General features: G+C 31.6%; 1 protein-coding gene across 1 annotated transcript in view; it reads left to right on the top strand.

Annotated features, from left to right (window-relative positions):
* The window catches only part of Slc12a2 (solute carrier family 12 member 2), a gene marked incomplete at its 5' end in the record, with an annotated part of 101428 nt that overhangs the window by 63124 nt on the left and 13917 nt on the right, over positions 1-24387 (top strand). The window contains 9 exons of the mRNA XM_015500864.2: positions 964-1071; positions 2181-2304; positions 3143-3244; positions 4440-4595; positions 5892-5991; positions 9422-9533; positions 10766-10906; positions 19782-19888; positions 22237-22316. Coding sequence (XP_015356350.1) covers positions 964-1071; positions 2181-2304; positions 3143-3244; positions 4440-4595; positions 5892-5991; positions 9422-9533; positions 10766-10906; positions 19782-19888; positions 22237-22316 — 1030 coding nt within the window. The remainder of the gene's footprint in view (positions 1-963; positions 1072-2180; positions 2305-3142; positions 3245-4439; positions 4596-5891; positions 5992-9421; positions 9534-10765; positions 10907-19781; positions 19889-22236; positions 22317-24387) is intronic.

Here is a 24387-nt window from a genome sequence, read left to right as displayed (position 1 = left end):
CCCAGCTCCAAAAGTTATTAATGCATGCCTAGTTTTTGTTTATTTTTAAATCCACATCCCAGTCAGTTTATTTGGGAGCAAACTGAAGACTTTATATCATATCTGTTCAGCTGGAATATTTCCATGTTTAACTCTTAAGGACTTATTTTTTTTTAAATAATAACCACAATACTATCTTAACATCACAAAAAGAAATTATCTTTCTGATGGAAGTTCTTATACCTCAGCATAACTGTCTACATCTAACAACCAGTTTACTGAAAATATAGAGATGACAAACACAGGTTAAACTTAATGGAAATGTAGGTAGCAAACTCCAGGGTGTAGGCTTTCTAGAGGAGATATGGCATAAAAACAAATAAATAAAATGAAAATGGAGTGTGAACCTGTAGATTGAAAAAGACCTGAGATACATCAATCAAATAAATGTAATCCTTTTGGATCCTGATTTGAATAAACTTTTAAAAGGTCAAGAAAAAAGGGATGATCGAGGAAATGTGAATGCTGACCAGATATGGTATTGTTAAGAGATTAATTTTTTAATCCAGGACAGTGATATTGTCATTGCAGTTTTCAAAAATCTTTACTTGTTAGAGATGAACACTGAAACATGTATGCACTAAATATCTGGGATTTTTTTGTAAAATAATTCAAAGACTGACTTTGTATTGAACATTGATTGTAACCTGGTGCTGGATAATTGGTGATTCATTATAAACTTCTTTGTGTCATTATATGTATTTGAAATTTTACAAAATTTAGGAAAACATTTTAGGATTAGTGGTAAATCCAATTCAGAAATTTGTAATGCAAATTATTATTGCACAATGTTATTGTTTACTATCATCAAATTATACCCAGAATTGTCTCATTTATTAGAGTAATAAAATTGTGACTACATATTCTTTTTCATATTATTTTTAAGACTTATTTTTCTTTTTTTTCTGGTCATTTTTATTTAAGGTAATGAGCATGGTGTCAGGATTTGCACCATTAATTTCTGCAGGTATCTTTTCCGCCACTCTTTCTTCAGCATTAGCATCTCTTGTAAGTGCTCCCAAAATATTTCAGGTAAGTATTTTCATATTGCAAGCTTTATTGAAGAGGGAGCTAAGATAAAATTTTTAGTTTGGGATTGTTAATATTTTTAAATTATTTGCATCTGTCAACCTGAAGTATATGATACATACATGTGCACATATTATGGTATACATTTTATGTATAAGATGCACATGTTTATACATTTTGTGCATTTATTCACTATCAAGGTATAGTAGTCTTTGAATTGTTCTTTTAGAAATGATGATGGGTTTGCTTTTTGACAAACCTAGCATAAATTTTCACAATCTTTACCAAGAATTAGGAGTGTAATCTAAACCATAAATCAGTGGTATAAGGAAAGGGCTTTGGGGAGTGGCTCAATGGTAGAGCACTTGCACTTGCCTACCACATACAATCCCCGAGACTACAAACATATTGGGGAAAAAAACATAATAGAGTTGACAACACCAATGTAAATTATTTATTTTACAAATATTTGAATGCTTAATATGTGCCACAGATAGTTAACTGCTAAGGTTATAATGATAAATATGATGAATATTATTTTCCTTTGATGGACATTCAACATGGAATAGGAAATAAATACTTTTTATTATGAATGTATGAAAATTAACTGTTGATTTTACAGCCTTGTTCTTAATATTATAATATAACCAGTAAGTACAGTAAAGATATAGAATCTATTTCTTAAAACAGAGTTCAATGATATTTTAAGAAAAGTGGTTAAATTTTATGAGGATTTTTATCTGTTTAGAATTTAGTCTTGGTTTTCTTAAAGTTGTTACACCTATGCCATCCTTATCAAGTTGGAAAACTTCTGTTTTATTATATTTTTATTTTTACACCTGCTTGTCTGATTATTTATTCATAAATAGAAGAATTTCAACATGGGAATGGGGGTAAAACAGAAAACTTAAGAGGTAGTCTAAACTAGTTACCATTCCAATATTTGAAATGTCTTAATCACTTTCAAAATTTGTAGGTAAAGCATCATGAGAAAATAGAGAAAGAGGATTGGGATTAGAAACTTGGGTTCCTTTCCTGATTAACCTATTGAAACTGTAAGCAAATTGTTATCTAATTTTGATATATTTTAATGTTTGCTTCTTTTTAATCAGGCTCTTTGTAAGGACAACATCTACCCAGCTTTCCAGATGTTTGCTAAAGGTTATGGAAAAAATAATGAACCTCTTCGTGGTTACATCTTAACATTTTTAATTGCACTTGGATTCATTTTAATTGGTTAGTTATATAAATGATGTGTTAATATAGAGCTTGGCCCATTTGTATGTAGAATTAGCTCTTAACAGTGAATTATTAAATTATTAATAAAGTATCACTTTGCTTGGTACATTCTATTAATTTCTTTCTAATCAAATGAAATAATGTATAAAGTACTACAGATATTATTGTTCAGTAGATTACTCCTGAATTTATTACCTTCTCTAAAAAGTCCTCACTGGGGCTACAAGGAGCTCCTAGATTTTCACAGAAGCAATAAAATATATGACTGGGGATGTGGTTCCTAAAAGATCAGATTGAAGAATGATAGATACAGTTTATTATTTATGTAAAATTCTTTTAAAATACCCCAAATAGTACTTTATAATGCAAGAGTATATATGCAAAGTAAAACTAAATTATATATGTCTGATAATATATATATTGATCAATTTTTCAGTATTCCATGTATTGATCAATTTTTTATTATTCCACACATTACTTGCAAAATCTCCAAGTGATAATTACGTTTTTGAAAAATGTTTATAAATATATTTGTCTTTGATTTCAGAGAAATCAAAACTTAAAAATAGTTTTAAAGTTGGCATGTGTGGAATTGGTTTTATCATATGTATATGATTGGAAGGAATATGCCAAGTTTGGAATAGTGAGATATAAAGAGGGTTTCAACTGTGTACATATAATTCCTGAAAGTAAAGTCTATTTTACATTTATGGCAAAAATACTATTAAATCTAGATAGTGACTATAGAGGTGTTCATTATGCTATTATCTAAATGTTGAAATATTTCATGATATTAAAGAATTTAAAAATGTCTGTTATTCTGTTTCTTTTACAGCTGAATTGAATGTTATTGCTCCAATTATCTCTAACTTCTTCCTTGCATCATATGCATTGATCAATTTTTCAGTATTCCATGCATCACTTGCCAAATCTCCAGGTGATAATTATGTTTTTGAAAAATGTTTTATAAATATATTAATGTCTTTGATTTCAGAGAAATCAAAAGTTAAACATAGTTATAAAGTTGGCATGTGTGGAATTGGCTTATTAATAATCAGTTGTGATTTATAGTTAAATCAAGTTAAGGTTTCAAAGATCTCTTTATCATGAAGTTTACTGGTAATATTCCTTTTTTTTTTTTTAAAGAGAGAGGGAAAATTTTAATATTTATTTTTTAGTTATCGGCGGGCACAACATCTTTGTATGTGGTGCTGAGAATCGAACCTGGGCCGCACGCATGCCAGGCGAGCGCGCTACCACTTGAGCCACATCCCCAGCCCCGTAATATTCCTTTTTAAAAAAAATTTTGGGGGGTTGTATTTGGACACAATACCTTTACTTTATTTATTTATTTTTATATGGTGCTGAGGACTGAACCCAGTGCCTCACACATGCTAGATAAGTACTCTACCACTGAGCTACAACCCCAGCCCTTGATAATATTCTATTTATTATTTTCAAAGCATTTAAAATATATTGTGAATTATCTATTTTTTCAAGTCTTTTTGTACTGTTTAGTTGATTCTGTTTCAGTTCTAAGAACATTGTTATGATGTAGTTAACCTTTTACAAAAAAAAAAAAATGGTTTTCTTAATACTGGGGATTGAACCTAAGTCCTCACACATGTCAAGCATGCACTCTACCACTGAGCTTCATCCTCATCCCTCTAGATGTTTTCGAGTCTGGTGGAATTCTAACATAAGGTGGCCTTATTAACTGAAAAAGTATATGGAACTTTTATAAACTGTGACATGAAATCATGGGTAGAACTGATAGAACAAAAATGTTGTTCCTTCTGAGGATCTAAGTCTCCTTAATAAAAATGTGTTAACATAGAGCTTGGCCCATTTGTAGTATTAGTTCTAAATATTGAATTATTAAATTATTAGCAATGTTACTTTGCTTGGTATACTATTAGTTTCTTTCTAATAAAATGAATATATAAAATACTACAGATACTATTTCTCATTAGATATCTCCTGAATTCCTGGCACTTTAAAGTGCTCTCAGTGCAGCAGCTACAGTCATTTTGTGTAGACATACATATGTGCCATTATATAAGTAGATGAGGAATTCAAATGACAAATAAGTCATTTAATAAATAGATAATAAATTATCTATTTATCATTAGGATGGCGTCCTGCATTCAAATACTACAACATGTGGATATCACTTCTTGGAGCAATTCTTTGTTGTATAGTGATGTTTGTCATTAACTGGTGGGCTGCATTGCTAACATATGTGATAGTCCTTGGACTATATATTTATGTTACCTACAAAAAACCAGGTTAGTAACCTTTTCTATTTAGTATTTGTATATTTGGAAAGTATTTCAAGTAAAAACTAAAATACTTTATTTCTAAGTACACATAGTTTTTTGTTGTAATTTTTTAAATACATGGAATTTTTGTTTTGTTCTGAGATTTTTGTTTTTGTTTTAGTATAGGTTTTTGTTTGAACCAGGAATTGAAATCAAGGCTGCTCTACCAAGCTACTCCCCTAGCCCTTTTTGTTTTTTGAGACAGGGTCTAAGTTGCTCATGTAGTCCTTGAACTTGCAATCCTTCTACCTCTGACTCCAAAGTATCTGGGATATAGGCAGGCACATACATATGGAGTTTTAATGAATAATTACCTTAGACTATTTCTGTGCAGTTTTATTCTTATAAATTTTTAATCCTATTTATAGAAAAATAATAAATTAATATCATTAACATTCTGTGGCACTCTATATATGCTAAAATTACTCTTTGAAAGAATCAGGTTTGGGTAGCTTCTGGCCTATTAAGCACATGTATTTCCTGTATTGATCTTACAGCTATAGGAAGTAGGACAGAATTCACAAAACACTGGATGACATGCTGTCTTTCCCAGTAGGTTACTATGTGGCAAGGAAAAATGGACAAATATATTTTAACGGGGAAATACTTTAATGATCATGTTTTCCATGTTGGTAATGGTTATGTATATACGCACAAGATGATGATGTCTAGGATATATTGGAATTACTCCAGAATATAGAAGAAAAATCTAGCAAGAAAAATTTGGAAAGTTTAGACCTTTAGCTATATAAACAGTTATTCTAAATTGTTTTTTTGTTTGGTTTGGTTTGGTTTGGTTTGGTACTAGGGATTGAACACGGGCATTTGACTACTGAGCCACATCCCCAGTCCTATTTTGTATTTTATTTAGAGACAGGGTCTCACTGAGTTGCTTACCCCTTGCTATTACTGAGGTTGGCTTTGAACTCACGATCCTCCTGCCTCAGCCTCCCCTCCCAAGCCATTGAGCGAGCATCACTGTCCCTGACTCTAAATTGATTTCTTTATTCTTAAAAGGCTGTTTGAGTTGTGTATACAATGTATCTACAGTATTATCATCTGTCTTTTCTAAATTATACTTTAAATGCAGTTCTAATTAAGATGCTTATAGTAGTAGTGTCATGCTATATTAAAGTCAAGTATAGTAATTTATTTTAGCAATTGCCTTTTTAAAATATGAAAGTATGTTTCAGTGTGAGTCTCAAATTGGTTGTTGAGACATAATCATTGGCGTTATGTTACATGAATATTGTTTTCCTATAGATGTAAACTGGGGATCATCCACACAGGCCCTGACTTATCTGAATGCACTTCAGCATTCAATTCGACTTTCCGGAGTGGAAGACCATGTGAAAAACTTCAGGTAGGTGATACGTTTACATGGAAACATTTTGTGTTAGCTAGCCAGCCCGATCTTAATTCAGCAAGATATTCTGTTATTCCGTAAAATTTCTCCAAAAGAATAGAATATTATTTTTGGACTTGGGCAACTTAATTATTTAAAACCAAATTGTATAAGAAAAAAAGTTATTTACCTTAGTGTTACGAAAGTTTTGGAAGTTCCTTTTTTTTTTTTAATGAATCAAATAAGTGCCCTTTATTTTTATTTATTTTTTTAGAGAGAGAGAGAGATTTATTTATTTATTTTAGTTTTCAGTGGACACAACATCTTTGTTTGTATGTGGTGCTGAGGATCGAACTCCAGGCCTCAGGCATGCCAGGAGAGCACACTACCGCTTGAGCCACATCCCCAGCCCTGGAAGTTCCTTATTTGAAAACTTCTAAGTGATAGTTTTCATAAAGTAAAAATTTTTCTCTCAGTGGCCGTTTTAATATTATAAATTACTTTATACATAAAAATTCATAAAGATTTTCGACATTATTTTGTAATTTCGCTGAAACACTAAATATATTTGTTATTCACTTTCTCATCAGTGACTAACTGAAAACCAGTTGTAATAAAGAATCAATTCTTTACAATAAAGAGAACTCTTATTTTTCTTAATAAGACTTTTATCTTTATAATCATGTATCAGTCATCAATATAAAAACTATCCTTTAATACATTTCTTGTAATTGATGACAGATTCAGTTACTAAAGAACTATTGATATATACTTCTTTAAATCTAGAAATATTGTTTGTTATAATGGATTCTTAGAAATTACAGGTTAATATGTATACTTGGCTAAAACTAAGTTTGTTGTTTTCAAAAGTAGAACACTAAACAGTAATATTTAAATACTTCAAATTAAGTCTGGCTGTGAACAAGTGACTTTCCTCAGTCATAAATAATCACTTCTTAATGACTTCTATATAATAAATACAGAAATCTATTCCATGTATGTCAGTAAACCAATGGAAAAATACCAGGAATGAGAACCTGGGAAGAAAAGTTTAGTTAGCATATTTTGAATAGTTGATGCCAACTGTGACGGAAAAATAGAAACTATTCTTTTATGTAAAATGCTGTATCTCATAACTGAGGGTATGAATAAGAGTTAATTTACCATCAGAAATACCTGTTGCTTTGCCTAATTATAGTAATGGGAACATTTTTACTTAATTTTTTATTAGAATTGTATATGAACACTAAAAGAAGAAATAGGATATAAGATTTGTCTTCAGAATTAGTGCTTGCTTCACCCCTAGTATCCCTGTTTCTCTTATATCACTGACAACCAGTTTCAACTTAAGCAGATTTTGGGTCTTAGTATTTATTTCATAAATCCCATGTTTTTAATTTTAGACTTTATCAATGTCTTTTTTTTATCTGAGCCCAATACATGGCATGCTCGCTTCTCTTTACCTCATCTTTCAGTATATTTTTATGTTATTATTTTGATTAGATCACATTTAGATATTTGGGGGAAAGGGCTCTAAACATGAGACACAGCTGAGCCATGTAGTGTATTATGATACCTTTTTCTTGGCTGCACAGGTTTTCTGTTTTCCCTGAAGTTAATAATTTTTTCTTGTTAAACTGTATTTATCTATCTCAGCCTTCACCAAACTTGCCTAAAGATTTTGTTTTCTTCACCTTGTAATTACTATTTCCTTGAAGTTTTTTTCTTACTGTTTTCTGTTTCTTTAAGTTGGATTTTTAAATTAAGCCTTGTCTGAAGTAAAGTAAAGTAAAGTATTTGTAAATCTTGGCAAGGAAGCTCTATTGCTATCGGTGAGTGGGTCTTGTCAGTTAAAGTCTTTAATGTAGATTAAGGGTGACTTTGCTTGTTCTTTGAGGAATTTAAGTCATCTTAAAGGCTTTCTTTTTTATTTGATTAGTTTTCCCAGAAATGAATCTTTTAATCTTTTGCTTGTACATAAAGTTCTTACTACCAAAATTGTTGAGGGCCAGATAGGGAAGGAGGTTTGGGTGCCTCATGGTTCAATATGTAAATGTGGCTTGTTTTGGTTTTTTGGTACTAGAGATTGAACCCAGGGTTGCTTAACAACTGAACCACATTTCTAGCCTTTTTCTATTTTTTATTTTGCAACAGCATCTAAGTTGCTTAGGGCCTCACTAAATTGCTGAGGCTGGCTTTGAATTTTGTGATTTTCCTGCCTCAGATTCCCATGCATAAAGCATGGCCACTGCACCCAGCTCAATAAATAAATGTTCTAGCTCCTCTATTTCAAACAGACTGCTTCTGCTCTTGGTTGTTTCTGGTGTCTCCAGACCAGAAGTTGTAACAAATATGCCAATTAGGACTGAGGAGGTACAGGACAATTGCCCATCATACAGATGGAAATGTTTGGGTTTTTCTAGTTGCTTCTTATACAGAGTTGAAACCAGTTCCCCTTACTTTTGTTTCTTTATCACACTGTCCCTGCCACTTCTAGAGGTATCTAGTACTACAATTCCTATGCATTTTGATCATATTTAGATATAAAATCAGGGATTTTCACATTTTCTCATGCTTATGTGGGGTTTACCCATCTATCCTCACTGTTCTTCCATTTGTGTTTAGCTTTCAATATTTCAGTGCTGTTTTTTCTTTTGTTCTTTATCTTTGTGGTTTTGTGCTTTAAAAAATATATATATAACATAGGGATTTTGAGAATTTTTTGCTAATTTCTTTTGACTTATAAAATGGTTAACTAAAATTTTGTTGTTTTTGTTGTTGTTAACTGAGATTGATTCCCTCTTCTAGTCGATGAAAATTTAATAGTTAATATGTGAAAGTTATATCACCATCTCAGGTTTATAAAAGCAGTTCAATTCAGTTTTGGCTTTCACAACATCATTAATTAGAATTAACAACTTTTATTTCAAATTACCATGGGTGATTTTACTTACATGGCTAGTCATTAAAATTAAGCTAGATTAGAGAGAGCTGATAGCATAAAATAGAAGTAATTATGATGAGATCAAGCTAAGAAGGAAACATGTTTTATATTTGAAGGCAAGGCCATGCTCTTAAGTTTTCCAAGTTCTGTGAAGGAACTGGGATATTTATTACCTTTAGAACATGAAAAGTTGATACCTAAGTTTTAACTAGCCATGTAATTTCCTATAGTACTACCAGAAACTTCATATATAATATTACCTATTGTTTTAGAAGAACATTTGGCATAATGTTTGTTCAGAAGTGTTGGTTTTTGCATTTTTCATGTACCAAAAAGGCCTAGATAAAAGTTACATTTTAAGAGACGCCTATGGACTATTTTGTAAGGACAATTACATAAATGTTCTAGTGTAATATTTTGTTCTTAGAGAAACAGCTTGAATATCATGTTCTTATAGCCCAAAACACAAATTTCTCTAATTTTATCTTTTTAATCTTAAATTAGGCCACAGTGCCTTGTTATGACAGGTTCTCCCAATTCACGCCCAGCTTTACTTCACCTTGTTCATGATTTCACGAAAAATGTTGGATTGATGATTTGTGGCCATGTTCATATGGTAAGAACCAAGTTTTGTTTTCTGGATTAAAACATTTTTAACTCTATGTAACTTGTTATTTGTAACACTTTCTGGGTTGGAAGCAACTTGTCACTTTTTTTAAGGTAGTTTTCTTTAAAATATTTTTGCCTATAAACAGTATCAATATAACATTTTTAGAAAGATTTTGACATTTTGAAGCTTCACTGTTATACTAACCAGAAGTAAGAATATAATTTAAAATAGTGGTAAATGTTCATGCCAAAAATAGTTTTTTGTTGTTGGCATCTTGGATGTTGAGAACAATCACTGGATGATGGTTTACTTGTTCAGCACAAGAAATTAGAATTATTTGTCAGATTCACTTTTCTCCCAAGCTATGTTGTTAATCTTATTTTGGTGCTGAAAATATGTGTTGTATGCCCCATGTCCCAACTTCTGCCAGAGTTGCTCTTTTACTTGTGGCAAAGTCAAGGGGCGGGGGTGGCGCGGCACAGCCGCCCATGAGCTCTAGTGAGGATTGGTAGAAGGATACATTGAAACAGTGATCCCACTTGGAACATGTGGAGTTTTCCAGTTTGTCTGAAATTGTCACTTCAAGCCAGGGACTTGAGCACAAAACATTACAAATGAAGCAATTTCTCTAACAGAAAATATTTTTCCTTAATCTTCATTAAGGTATATACAATATTTGCTTTGTGTATTTGTATATAACATGTTTTTAGGGTTGCTTACAAGGATCAAAATAGAACTTTAAGGTCACAAATTCTTTTATTTCATTAACAGAAGTGTGAAGAAAAATGTATTAATACATAATTCACTCTGATTTTCAGTAATATTCTTCAGTCACTGAGAATTAATAACATTTAGGCCAAAAAAACAATAAACTAGGAAACTTTCTATAGAAAAGTGGAAAGCTATTATTTTGTTTTGTATAATCTCTTCCTCATTTTAAATAATTTTCTAACTTCTCTGATGAATTTTGGATTGATATGTTTATTTTAAAGTCTGTTCTTTCCTCTTCTCTTCCTGCCTTCTGCTAGCATACTCTTGTGCCATTGAGTATGCTTTTTTGTAATCTTAAGTATTAGGAAGAATTTAGTTACATGAAAATAAAATACTTTTATTAGACTTCTCCCACACCAATATTTAGAGACCTTGTTTCAACCTTGAATAATAGGTTGGTTTTTATAAATGTAAAATGGATTACCTTTTAATTAAATATATTAAGATTTTTTTTTTTTAATTTAAAGGGCCCTCGAAGACAAGCCATGAAAGAGATGTCCATTGATCAAGCCAAATATCAACGATGGCTTATTAAAAACAAAATGAAGGCTTTTTATGCTCCAGTGCATGCAGATGACTTGAGAGAGGGTGCACAGTATTTGATGCAGGTAAATGTGTCGGCCTCTCAGGTGTCTCAATTCTGGTTTTATATAAGCTTCTTAGAACTTTTTCATTCTGGATTTCTTTCTTCATAGTCATACAATTGGTAACTCTTTTTAAATATCTTAATTATGGCAGACTACATTTTATAATTCTGAACTAAAGGGACTATAGAAATTCTTGGCTGCCAGCCAAGAACCTATTAGAAAGTTATCTTAGCTTATTATTCACATAAAATATTTCCATTTATTCCTCCTGCATTCTACTGTTTTTTTTTAATAAAAATGGTAACTAATATAGTCCTTATCTAATTTTTTAAAAACACCAGTTCCTTATATTTCTCACTGTTTATTTGTTAGTACTAAATTTTTATTTTTGTTTCAGTTTTGTATATAGTAGAATAGCCAAAATAGAGGAATGGAACCCATCATAAGTTTAAATGCTAGGAAAACCCTTTCCTTATGATGATTTTGGATTGAACAAATTTTAAAACTTCTCTGAACATCAGTCCCTTGCATCCTAAAGATTGTAGGAGAAATAAATGGGTTTAAATAGTGTTTTCTAACTTATTTTCACAGGGATCCCATTCTTTTACTAAAAAAAAAAATAGCTCAACCATAAGCTTCCCCTGTTCACTCTAATTTTGGAGCTGCTCTGTTAAAGTAGAGGTGGGAGGCTCAGAGGCTCCTGAGCTCGTTTTAGTCAAACAATCTTCAGGAAAAAATAGCATTTAGGGAGTGCTAAGTAATTAAAACATTATAATATTAAAGCAGTAATAGACAATTAGATGAGTGGAATGAAACAGAAAAATAGAGCTACTCATCTAGGAAGTTTAACAAATGACAGAGGTGGAATTGAAAGGATGAGCTGGAACAATTGATTATTCTCATGGAAAAAATTAAAAAATAAATCCTTACAAAGACCATACAAAAATAATTTCCAGACAAACAAAATGACCTAAATATAAAACAATTTTTTAAAACATTTACTATATAAATAATTTTTTATGAAAAATATTTTTTATGAAACAGAAGTGAACTAGGAAGAATAGGTCAATTTTTTAGAGAAAATGTGAAAAAAAATCATAAAGGAGGCTACAGACCAAGGAAAGATAATAATCCTACCATGTAAGCAGCACATCAGTGGTCCAAAGTATATAAAAAAAATACTAGTAAATGGGTTAAAGAAAGAGCAGAAGTGAAAGATATGAATAGAATAGGAAAGATAAGTGACAGAAAAAGAATGGAATTAAATTGTATTGAGGTTTTAATTCTTTATCTATCAGATTGGCCAAAAGTTATATTTTCCAATACATAAGATTAGAAATTATGTAAAGCAATTAGAAATCTTAGTATTGCTCTGCTAATTTAGATTGAACAACCACTTTTTTTTTTTTTAACCACCACTTTTGGATAGCAACCCAGCAATGAATATTCTTTTCACATGTGAAGACTATATGAAACTTCAGCAACATCATTTGTAATAGTGAAAAAGAATTGGAGGTAACTTTAACAGCCATCAATCAGAAAGTTGAAAATTATAGTGTATCTCTCAGTGGGATTCTATACAATGGAGAAAAGAAAATGCATATCAACATAGATAGACCTCAAAAAGAAAATAAGGAAAAACAGTAACTTAAATATATGAAGATTATGAAGATATATATTTTTAAATATATAACTTAAATTTTTATATGTATGTGTCCCTAAATAATAGATTATGTAGTAAAAATACAAAGCAGGCATGAAGCCAGACGTAGTCGCACATACCTGTGTCACAGCAACTTGGGAAGCTGAGACAGGAGGATTCAGTGTTGAGATGCCAGTCTGGACAATTTAGCAAGACCTTGTCTCAAAATCAAATATAAATAAATAGAAAGAGCTGGGGATATAGCTCAATGGGAAAACAATCCTGGGTTCAATCCCCACTACTAAAAAGTGGACACGAAGATACATATGGGTACTTCATGTGTTATTAATTTTTTTTCTTAGCTGAGTGGTGAATACATGATTTTATGTACTAATCCCTTTTTGTACATGATATAGTTAAATATTTCAGGTATAATGCTACCCCTGGTCATAAGGTTGTTTACAGTTGATAAATCTTGCTTACTTTTATACAATTTATTACTAATTTGGACAAATTTTAAAATAAAATTTTAAAAAGTTAAAAAAACATTGTGATTACTATGTATGTAATACATTTTATGAAGGAAAATTCTTCCTTAAAGCAGTGGTTTTTAAACTTCAGCATGAGAATCACTTGTTAAAATAATTTCTGGGTCCCACCTCAGAATGAGTCAAGTGGTTTGCACTAAGTCTCAAGAATTTAAATCTCTAATAAAATTCCTGATATCACCACTGGTGGTTGTCCAGTTCAGAGATCATACTTAGAGAACTACTCACCTGTCAGAACATTGTGCTAATTTGCAACACTCACCTAGAGGTTTTCTGTGGTATATATGACAATATTGTGAATTTGGCAAGAGACGGAATCCATTCTCATCAACCTAACATACTCCCATGCATCCTGAAAATTTTATCAATATGGGCAAAGTAGGATAAATAGAACAGTATCATCTTCAGATTGCCTATAAACCTGACAAATTCAAGCCCTTTACAAAGATCCCTAAGCTGTCTGAGAAATAGTATGAAATGTCCTTACTAGTAGGTGCCAGCTTGCCCCTGGAGGACTAATAGATATTGTAATATAAATTTTCACTGAAAGTATTTATTTTTCCCTTGTACCTTCTGGAGCCCTAGTAGGTGAAGTGACAAATGCCCACATAATATTTTCCTTCCTTGTAATCTTTGTCAGAAAACATTTATGTACATTAATTTGTCTCTAGTGTGTTAACAGTAGTCTACAGGGTTTTTTTGGAGCGGGTGGGGGCCAGGTACCAGGGATTGAACCTGGGGCACTCAACCACTGAGCCACATCCCCAGCCCTATTTTGTATTTTATTAAGAGACAGGGTCTCACAGAGTTGCTTATTAGCACCTTGCTTTTGCTGAGGCTGGCTTTGAACTTGCAGTCCTCCTGCCTCAGCCTCCCAAGCCCCTGGGATTACAGGTGTGAATCACCACCATGCTGGGCAGTATTCTACAGTCCTCGAGGTGTCTTTTAGATGGGTTCTGTTATTTGTTTTACTAAACTTTGTATCTGTAGTTTCTCTGTCCCTGCATACCATCATAAGAATACCATTCAACAAGCATTTGAACATACATCCTACACAACAAAGTAAGATTCACTTTCAGAAAGAATCTTATCAGTAGTTTGCATAAAAACCCCTTAGGCCGTGAGACATAACAATATTATTTTTTTCATTTGTATATTTGGGTTTTTCATTTTCTTTTTTTTTTTCTTTTTTTCGAGACAGCAGCCACTTGATTATCAACCCAATTCAAAACCTTTATTTTAAATAGCAAAATGACATTGTTCTTAAAGAAAATTCCAGATTGTATAATGATAGCCCTTTAAAGCAAATGAATCTCATGTAGGATTTCAGTGTAGACAAAACTATTTTTTCCTGGAGGAAAAATGGTCTAGAATTATCTTGTGTGGTATGTGTTGTGTATTCCTGATATTTCTTTATCATATGTTGAAATAAACAATGTTTTAAAGAAAAAAAATGTTCTAAATTAGTGGATCAAAAAATTCTAAATGGGCAATAAAAATATTTGAAGTATACATTTATATTCATATAGCCTGGATCTAGGTATAAATGATGCCATGATGTTATTACCTAATTATAACTTGAAGCCATCGTTTTTGACTGAACTTTTCAAAACTAACTATCCAGATCATGTAGCAAAAACTTGGTGTTTTTTCAGTGATTTTTAAAGTAATACAAATCTCATATCAGAACTCAAGTAAATTTTAAATAGGCAACTATGATATTGGAAAATGTTTTTACTTAGTAGTGAAAGACAAAATGAAAAACCACAGTTGGGGAAACAGTTGTTCTTCTGGCTGTAGTAAAAATTCTTGTTAATGATACAAAGAAAATTATAACAACAAATGCATTTCTTACTACAAATTGTAGTCTGAGACACACAGAAAACAAACATTGCTAGTGAGTTGAAGATAGTAATGTTTGTAATAAGGTTCAAATGATTGCATTTTGCCAAGTCATTTTCAATTATGGAATCCATGAAGAATGATTTTCTGTCAACCATTATAGAAATATGTTCTGGAGTAGATAAGTTTTCAGAAATAAACTATTTCCCTAATGCACATCATGTACTGTGTTGGAAACTGTGAAAACATGACCCTCTAACAAAATAAGTACTTTGATTAGAATTTACGAAGAATTTAGAGATTTAAGAATTTAGAGATTTCTTCATTCAGTCATTCTGGGGAAAGTTATCTCAGTAATGAAGTTGGAAACAGAAGTGCACAGAGTATATAACAGGATGTTATTGTTAATTTTTTTTTTTTTTGTGTTGTTATTTTTTGTTGTTGTTGTTGTTGTTGTTGTTAATTTTATAAAGTTAAAATCTTTAGGGGGCCAGCAGTGTGTAGCTCAATGGTGGAGTATGAGGTACACACTGGAGTATGGCTAGCATGTACATGGCCCCGGGCTCAATCCCAGAAACCCCCGCCCCCCCCCCCAAAATAAAAATAAAAAATAAACCTTTTGATAATAATGGAATTATGGCAAATTTGTGATGAGGAGGAGTTTACCCTGGCAATATTTTGTCCCACCAAGAAGTTAATGCTGAAAGGCCAACATCATTCTAAATGGGAAAAAACTGAAAGCATTACCTCTAAAAACTGGAACAAGCCAAGGATGTCCTCTTTCACCACTTCTATTCAACAGTCTTGGAAACTCCAGCTAGAGCAAGTAGACAGATGAAAGAAATTAAAGGGATATATATAATAGGAAAAGAAGAACTCATATTGTCTCTGTTTACCGACAGCATGGTTCTATATTTAGAAGACCCAGAAAACTTCTAGAACTCAAATGAATTCAGCAAAGTAGTAGGATATAAAATTAACATCTGTAAATCATTTGTGTTCCTATGCATCAGTGATGACTGAAAGAGAAATTAGGAAAGCTGTCCTATTCACAGTAGCCTCAAAGAAAATAAAATATTTAGGAATCAATCTAACAAAAAGGTGAAAACTACAGAACACTAAAGAAATTGAAGAAGACCTTTGAAGATAAAGATTACTAATGTTCTTGGACAGGCAGATTACTATTGTCAAAATGGCCATATTACCAAAAGCACTATACAGATTTAATGCCATTCCTATTAAAATTCAAATGACATTCTTCATAGAAGTGGAAAAAGCTATCATGAAATTCATTGGGAAAAATAAGAGGCCTAGAATAGCCAAAGCAATCATTAGTGAGAAAAGTAAAACAGGAGGTATCATAATTCCAGACCTTAAATTATACTACAGAGCAATAGTAACAAAAACAGCATGGTATTGGCATCAAAACAGATTCGAAGACCAATGGAACAGAGTAGGAGATGCCGAGACAAACCCCCTACTTAGGCTAGACAAAGGTGCTATAAACATACATCGGAGAAAAGAGCCTCCTTCAACAAATGGTGCTGGGAAGATCTCTCACCCTACACAATACTTAAAGTGGATCAAAGACCTAGGCTTTAGACCTATGAGACCCTGTGACTACCAGAAGAAAATGTAGGCCCAACTTTCCACCATGTTGGCTTAGGAATTGACTTACTCAACAAACTCCTAAAGTTCAAGACCTAAAATAAATCAATAAATGGGATGATATCAAACTAAAAAACTTCTCCAGAGAAAAGGAAACAATCAAGAACATGAAGAGAACGCCTACAGAATGGGAGAAAAACTTTGCCACCCGCACTTCAGAGTATTAATCTCCAGGATATATGAAGAACTCAAAATCTTAACACTAATAAATAAATGAATAAATAAATAGATAGATAAATAAACCAGTCCAATTAATAAAAGGGCAAAGTAACTGAACAGACACTTCTCAAAAGAAGAAATACAATGGTCAACAAATATATGGAAAAAATGCTCAACATCTGTAGCAATTAGAGAACCGCAAATTGAAACACCACTGAGATTCCATCTCCAGTCAGAATGGCAATTATCAGTCGTATGAGTCACAATAAATGTTCATGGGGATGTGGGGAGAAAAGTACCTTATGCATTACTGGTGGGACTGCAAATTGGTGCAAAACAATGTGGAGATTTTTCAGAAAACCTGGAATGGAACCACCATTTGACCCCATTGTCACTCCTAGCTATATATCCAAAGAGTTAAAATCAGCATGCTCAATAGCAGCTCAGTTCACAGTTGCTAAACTATAGAACCAACCTAGGTACCCTGCAAAAGTTGAATGGATAAAGAAAATGTGATATATACACAATGGAATATTACTTAGCCAAAAAGAAGAATGACTTTATGACATTTGTTAGTAAATGGATCTAGAGACTATTATTTATGGTAAATGAAATAAGCCAGTACCCATCCCACCCCCAAAAGTCAAATGGTCTCTGATATTTGAATATAAACCTGCAACCAAGGGTGAATAGAAGTTCCGTGGGTCAGACAAAAGAAAATGAAGGGAAGGGAGAGGGTTAGGAAAGACAATGGAATGAAACTAACATAACTTTCCTGTGAATACACCACAGTAAGTCTTAACATCGTGTACATCCACAAGAGTGAGATCTTAATTAGAATAAGATAAATTCCATGTTTATATAAATATGTCAGAATACACTACTGTCATGCATAACTAAAAAGAACAACTAATAAGTTAATGGTTATCTTGTGACTTAGTTCTTTAAAGACCTATAAAATCTAAAAGTAATTTTTGGTTTTCTTTTATATTCCATTTGCCCTCCACCTCACTTCAAATTTAAAATGTGCTATTTTGTAGTGATTGCCAAGTTATTAGTTTTTAAAAAATTTTAGCTGTTTCTTCAAGGCAAAGATGTTTTTAGCATTGAGAAGGAAGAAAAAAGCTCTTTGAAGAAATTTGTACATGGATTGTATATTTGGAAGCTTTATAGGATTAGAGGTTTTTCTTCTGATCTTTAATTATTCCAAGTACTTGGGACAGTGTCACATACTTAGCCTTTGATAAATAATCGGATTGTTTTAAGAATGCAAAATGTTGATTATTATATCCTTTAGAATCATATACAAAAATATCTTATATGGATCAGCAACATAAATATGAGAGTTAAAACCATAAAACTTTAGAAGAAAACAGAGATAAATCTTCATGACCTTGGATTTGGCAATGGACTCTGTAATTCAGCACCAAATGTATGAACAACAACAACAAAAGTTGATGTCAAAATCAGCCTGTAGAATGGGAGAATATTCACAAACATTCTGATAAAGGCTTAATATACAGAATATATAAAGAATGTCTAAAACAGTAACAAAAAAGAATGGAATTTTAAAATTGTCAAAAGATAAAAATAGCCAGTAAGTAAATGATGTTCAACATCTTTAGTTATTAGGAAAATGCAAATCAAAATCACAGTGAGATACCACTTAATCTACCTAGTGTAGTTAAAGTTGAAAAAAACTAGAAAATGTTTTGTTGAGAATGTGGAAAAATGAGAATCTGTGAATTGTTGATGTGAGTATAAAATGATATATACATCATAGGAATGGTTTCTCAAAAAGCTAAACCCAAAATTACCATGATTAGCAATTCTCCTTGATCTTTACCTAAAAACATTTTAAAAAGGAGTCAGATCTGTATACCAGTGTTTTTTGCAGCATTAATCACAATAGGCAAAATTAGAAACTACTACCCATCATGTGATAATGCATAAATAAAATATGTATATATAAGATAAAATTCATTCAGTTATAAAAAGGAATGATATTTTGATATAGTATGGATTAAACTGGAAGACATTCTGTTAAATGAAAAAAAAAACTAGGCACAAAAGATCAAATTCTGTGATTCAATTCAGAAAATATCTAGAACAGGCAAGTTAACAGGGATAAAAGTAGATTAAATGTTGCCAGGGGCTGGGGAGAAGAGTGAATAGGTAGTTATTACTTAATGGTTACAGAATTCCTACTGGGGTGATGAAGACATTTTGGAAGTAATTAGTGGTATTAGATGTAAAGGATTTTGAATGTAATTAATACCTGTTGAAAATGCTTTAAGCCAGACGCTGTAGGTTGATCTCAATGGCTTGGGAGGCTGAGGCAGGCAAATTTAAACTTCAGAGTCAGCCTTAGTTACTTATGGATGTCCTGAGTAATTTGGCAATATTCTGGGCTAAGGATTTGGCTCAGAGGTTAAACACCCCTTGGTTCAATCGTGGTACCAAACAAAACAAAAGGATTAAAATGGCATATTTTAAAAACTTTTTAATCACAATCTCACAGTTTTCCAGTATGCTTTACAATCAAGAGATTTTGTTGGGCTTTTGGGCAAATTTGTTTAACATATTGTATTGCAATTCCTGATGAAATTGCAAAAAAATGTGATTAATTGAAAAGTTGAGGAAAGAAATTAGTCAAATTTCAGCAGAAACTTGCATGATTGATAGAATTGAATTCAAATTTTAATATTGTGATTTAAAACTGTAGCCCTTTGGACTTTTAAAAAGTAACTGAGAACACACCTATATAATTAGGATTTTAAAAAATTAAGTGTATTTAATATTTGCCAATAAATATACACAGAAATTTTGGTAAATTATGAGAAGTATATATATGTGTAATATGTGATCAATGTACTATATGTAATTTATAGGTCAGCACCCATGTATGGCCTGCTGAAGAGTTTTTGTTGATAAGTCCATATAATATTTAGAGTGTTAATTTGGAGGATTTTCATCTCTTAAAAAACTATTTTGTTGAGTATTATATATTTGAAGTTGTATTTATTGTATATTTTAGGCTGCTGGTCTTGGTCGTATGAAACCAAACACACTTGTTCTTGGATTTAAGAAAGATTGGTTGCAAACAGATATGAGGGAAGTGGATATGTATATAAACTTATTTCAGTAAGTATCTTTTTATTTCAGTAATTTAGTTCAGAAAAATACTGATTTTGAATACTTTTTTAAAAATAATGTCTTCTAAAAGAGTGAAAGGAATCACACAAAGGGTCTGGGTTTTAAATTGGTGATCTATTAGTGAAATATTTCAATTTTATCTTTGCCTTTTTAACACACATATATACATAAACTTATGTATGTACATGTGGGTATGGAAGCACACGTACTCAAGAGTGAGTGTGTGTGTTATTCTAGCTTCCCACTTTTTATCCCTTCAGCTCTTACTGAGCAGAGTTCTCAAATGTTCTCAGTACAATCACCTTCTAAATTATGTCATTATAATGTCCTATGCTGAGGAAGGGAATTCTAGCATTATCTCAGCCTCACGGGTTTAGTTGTGTTCTCCTTGCAAACTAATTTTGCAGTTAGTCATTTGGTTCATCCATGAAGTTATTTAAAACATTTTTTTTATTAAACCTATTTACATGTTTCCTTTTTCTACCCCCTTGAAGCATTAAGTTCTGAGTTTACTATTCCTTTTTCAGTGATATTTTCAATGATCTTTATCATATAGCTTAGTTTTATTTTCCATCACTGTAACTTTCCTCTGAATTGTCTGATAGGATTTTTTTTTTAAATTCTTTCATTTCTTTGTCTTTGTTTTTACTTGGGGTTCATGAATTTTTGTGTATATACCTTTTTATGGAATCTGCTACCTATGATTATGGAACTAAGTCATTGCATCAAAAAACTTTTTGCCAAATTTGCTTCTTAAATCTTGAAAAGTACTTCCTTCCTTTATCTAGTACTCTAGGATTTGCTAAGCAAATCTATTTATCTTGTTCACCCTAAGGATAAGCATCCCCTCTATATGCCAGAGTTGAAGAATATAGTCTTTTTCATGTCATAGTTACTGATGACCTAGAGCTATCCTCTCCTTCTTGTTAAGTATGTCTTTATATACAAAATAGTTATCCTTAAATTAAATAAATAAAAACCCTTGTATTTAGCCAGGTAACTCCAAGATCAAAGTTAAGTCCTGTTTTTTCTGTGAATTTGATCTGATTATCCTTAATTCACTGGCATTATCTCCCTTACCATAACTCCTGTTATTTCTATAGATACAACATGGTTATTTGCCTCTCTCACATAGAATATAATTTTCTTTTTATAGCTGCATTTAAAGAGTCTTTAAGGAAATATCCAGATTTCACTCTATTTTTTTTTTAATCTCTATACTGATTTTGTGATGAATGAAATTTCTCAACTAATTGTTAAGTGTTTTTAGTTAAGATTAAAGCTCTGCTAATTTTGTTGTGCTGTGACTGCTGTTTGACTTGGGGTTTATTTTTTAAAAAGTAAAATCTCATTCTAACTTCATAATTCTGTACTCTGTATTTAGGGGGACAGAGGAAAATACAGTGGAAACAAAGAATAAATTATGTAGGCCATAAATCATAAATCCCATGAGTTATGGGCTGGGTTTTTTCTCTCAAGGCTCAATTAAAGATAAAAGTTAATCCCATTACCACTCATTTAGAACAACTTAAGTTTTGAAATTTATCTTTTCAGAAAATGTAAGGGAACACTTGAGCCAGAACAGAAGATTTATGGTCTTAACAAGTTTCTAGACTTTGTCTGCTTTTAGAATCACCTTCAAGGTTTTTAGTATATGTAAAATCTTTGAACTACTTTTTAAACCAATTTTGTAAAAATTTTTGAAATTATTTTAAAATACCCTTCTTTCAGAAATTTCTTCATACTCTACAATCTGCTGTCATTCTCAGTAGACTATATTTTGTCTTCATATATTTCTCTTGATGTTAAGGGTATGAGCCTGATTATAAGTATCATATATTTCTCTTGACGTTAAGGGTATGAACCTGAATATAAGTAGAGGAGGATTACTGAAATTCCATAATTTTACTTTGTAGGATAAAAATACTATTACTGCTTTTAACAGCTACTTTAGGTAGAATTTCAGTATATGTGTCACAACGACAGGGATACATTCTGAAGAATGTATTGTTAGCTGATTTTGTTGTGTGGACACCATAGAATGTATGTACACAAACCCAGATAGCATAGCTTACTACACATTTAGACTACTTAGTATATGTGGGTGTATATGTAGTTGTACTCTGTCATTGACCAAAATGTTGTGTGGCACATGATAGTACTATGGAAGAAGGGAAAGGGAAAGTATAGGATTCGAAAGTAACATTTATATCTTACCAACTATTTTTTTAAGCATATGAAAGAAAACATATTTAAGGCTGAAAGTGATTTTAGAGATATGTGATTATGTTCATTTTATGGAGAACATAAATTATTGTGATCTCCAAATTTTATAGTGATGCCTTTGACATACAGTATGGAGTGGTGGTTATCCGCCTAAAAGAAGGTTTGGATATATCTCATCTTCAAGGACAAGGTAAACATCATTTGAAATAAGTTTTTATTTAAAATATATAAATTACTTTGTTAGAAAATTGTATATGATTCTTACATTCTTCATTAACTTTCATGACTACCATCTATTTTGTCATAGACTGTTATATGGCATTTTAAGATCATATCTATTTGGAATCCAACAAAGTGTGTTTTTTCTTTGTGTCAGCTTTGATGATATTTAGTGATTATTAATGAAGAGAGTAAATTTGATTCAAATAATGTTAAGAGAAGCAGATATTAGCTATAATTGTCTAGGACTAAGATTATAAAAGTACATAAGTAAAATAATCGTGTGTGAGAAAATTTTTAAATGATTACTAAATCATTGTTTTCATGCTTATAAAAGTAATGTTTTATACATAGTCACAGTAATAAAGATTAAATGTTGTCACAATTTTTTTGTCTTCAGAAAAGACCCATTTTATAAAAAGAAACTTGTCATTTAAAAATATTTAAGATGCATAGAAAGTAGTGCATAGATGTCCTCTATATTCTAAATCTAACTCCATCCCCTTTAGTAACATCTTGCATATCTAGAGTACTATCTCAAACTAGGAAACAGTCTACAGATTTTATTCCAGTTTTACCAGTTTTACATTCACTTGGATGCACGTGTATGTATGTCATTCTGTTTTATTTATCACATTATTTGTACAACTACCACCATAGTAGGATACAAACTATTCTGTCACTACAAAGATTCCCCTTCACGTTCCTTATTTACAGCTCTCACCACACTTCTTCCTTGACCCTCATTACTAGTAATTTGGTCATGTCTAAAATGCTCTCTGTATAATACAATGTCACTTTCATAGCATTTTTAAAGTGAAGGTTAAAACCGAAGGTGTAATTGCTGCTTTTGTCAATTTTATTAAAACTATGGAAATGTCTATATCCTCAAACAATTTTTCATAGTTTAAAAGATATTATAAGATTAAGATAACGTGTATATCCCCTTTGTAAATTAACTAAATCAGAATTAGTTAACTTTAAATAGTCAAGAGGCATATAGTGAAATGTTGTCATCTGTTATATATTGAAATTAGAGATGTATTATTTATTTTAATCTTCCTCCCTTTTTTCCCTTTAAGAGTATTCTACAATTTTGAAAGAAACACTTTTGAAGTCTTTATCTTTGTAACAAAGTATATCTTATTTGTGGAAGGCCTGGCAAAGATAACTGCCTCAATTTTCTCTTATTCTAACAATGATTGAACTTTAGGATACCTGATTTACATCTGTTAACTTCGCAGAATTATATGTACTGTTGTTCCCTTTCACCGAGAAATATCACAATTTGGCTAATAGCTTGCGTAGTTCTATAATTTGCTGAGGTTTGAATGTTATAGAAACTTTTTTTCAAAGTATTTGTTCATGGATTTATACTTTTTACATTTTTTTGAGAATTTATAGGAATATGATTTGGTGTAGGAATTAAGAGCACAGGTGTTGGAACCAAATAGATTTCTTAATCCCAGCCTTTTCCCGTAGTTGACTTCCAGGACTCTGTTTCCTTGTCTGTTAGAGCAGAGTTATCCCATAGGGCTGTCATAAAGATTAAAGAATAGATAAGGCCTATAAGTTCCTGTCATAATGCTGGTCAGTGGACTCCATAGTTCTGTTGTTACTTTTCTTCATTTATAAAAATAAGTTATGAGGATTATGGGCAGATTATCAATCTCATATTTGTCTGAATGATAAATGTGTTATAGGAATTAAATATTCACTAACTCCTTGCCAAAAAAAGAACAAAACCGATTTAAGGGGCTGGGGTTTTGGCTCAGCAGTAGAGCGCTCACCAAGCATGTGAGGTTCAATCCTCAGCACCACATACAAATAAATAAATAAAGTCATTTAAAAAAAAAAAAAAAGATTTTAAAGTGAAGAAGTGGTACTTTCACCATGAGCTGTTAGGAAAAAATTCTGTGGTCTGAGCTTCATAGTTTGGGTATAATTTTTTCAGTGTTCTCTGCTTACTTGCATATAAATGTTGGTTACATTTTACATTTTTATATTTGTAACATTGGAACTAGGGTTTGTTTCATATACTA

The sequence above is a fragment of the Marmota marmota genome, unplaced genomic scaffold (assembly GCF_001458135.2).
Source record: "Marmota marmota marmota unplaced genomic scaffold, marMar, whole genome shotgun sequence".
NCBI classification, from domain to species: domain Eukaryota; kingdom Metazoa; phylum Chordata; class Mammalia; order Rodentia; family Sciuridae; genus Marmota; species Marmota marmota.
Note: the sequence above shows the minus strand (reverse complement) of the source record. Positions and strands in the feature narration are given on the sequence as shown.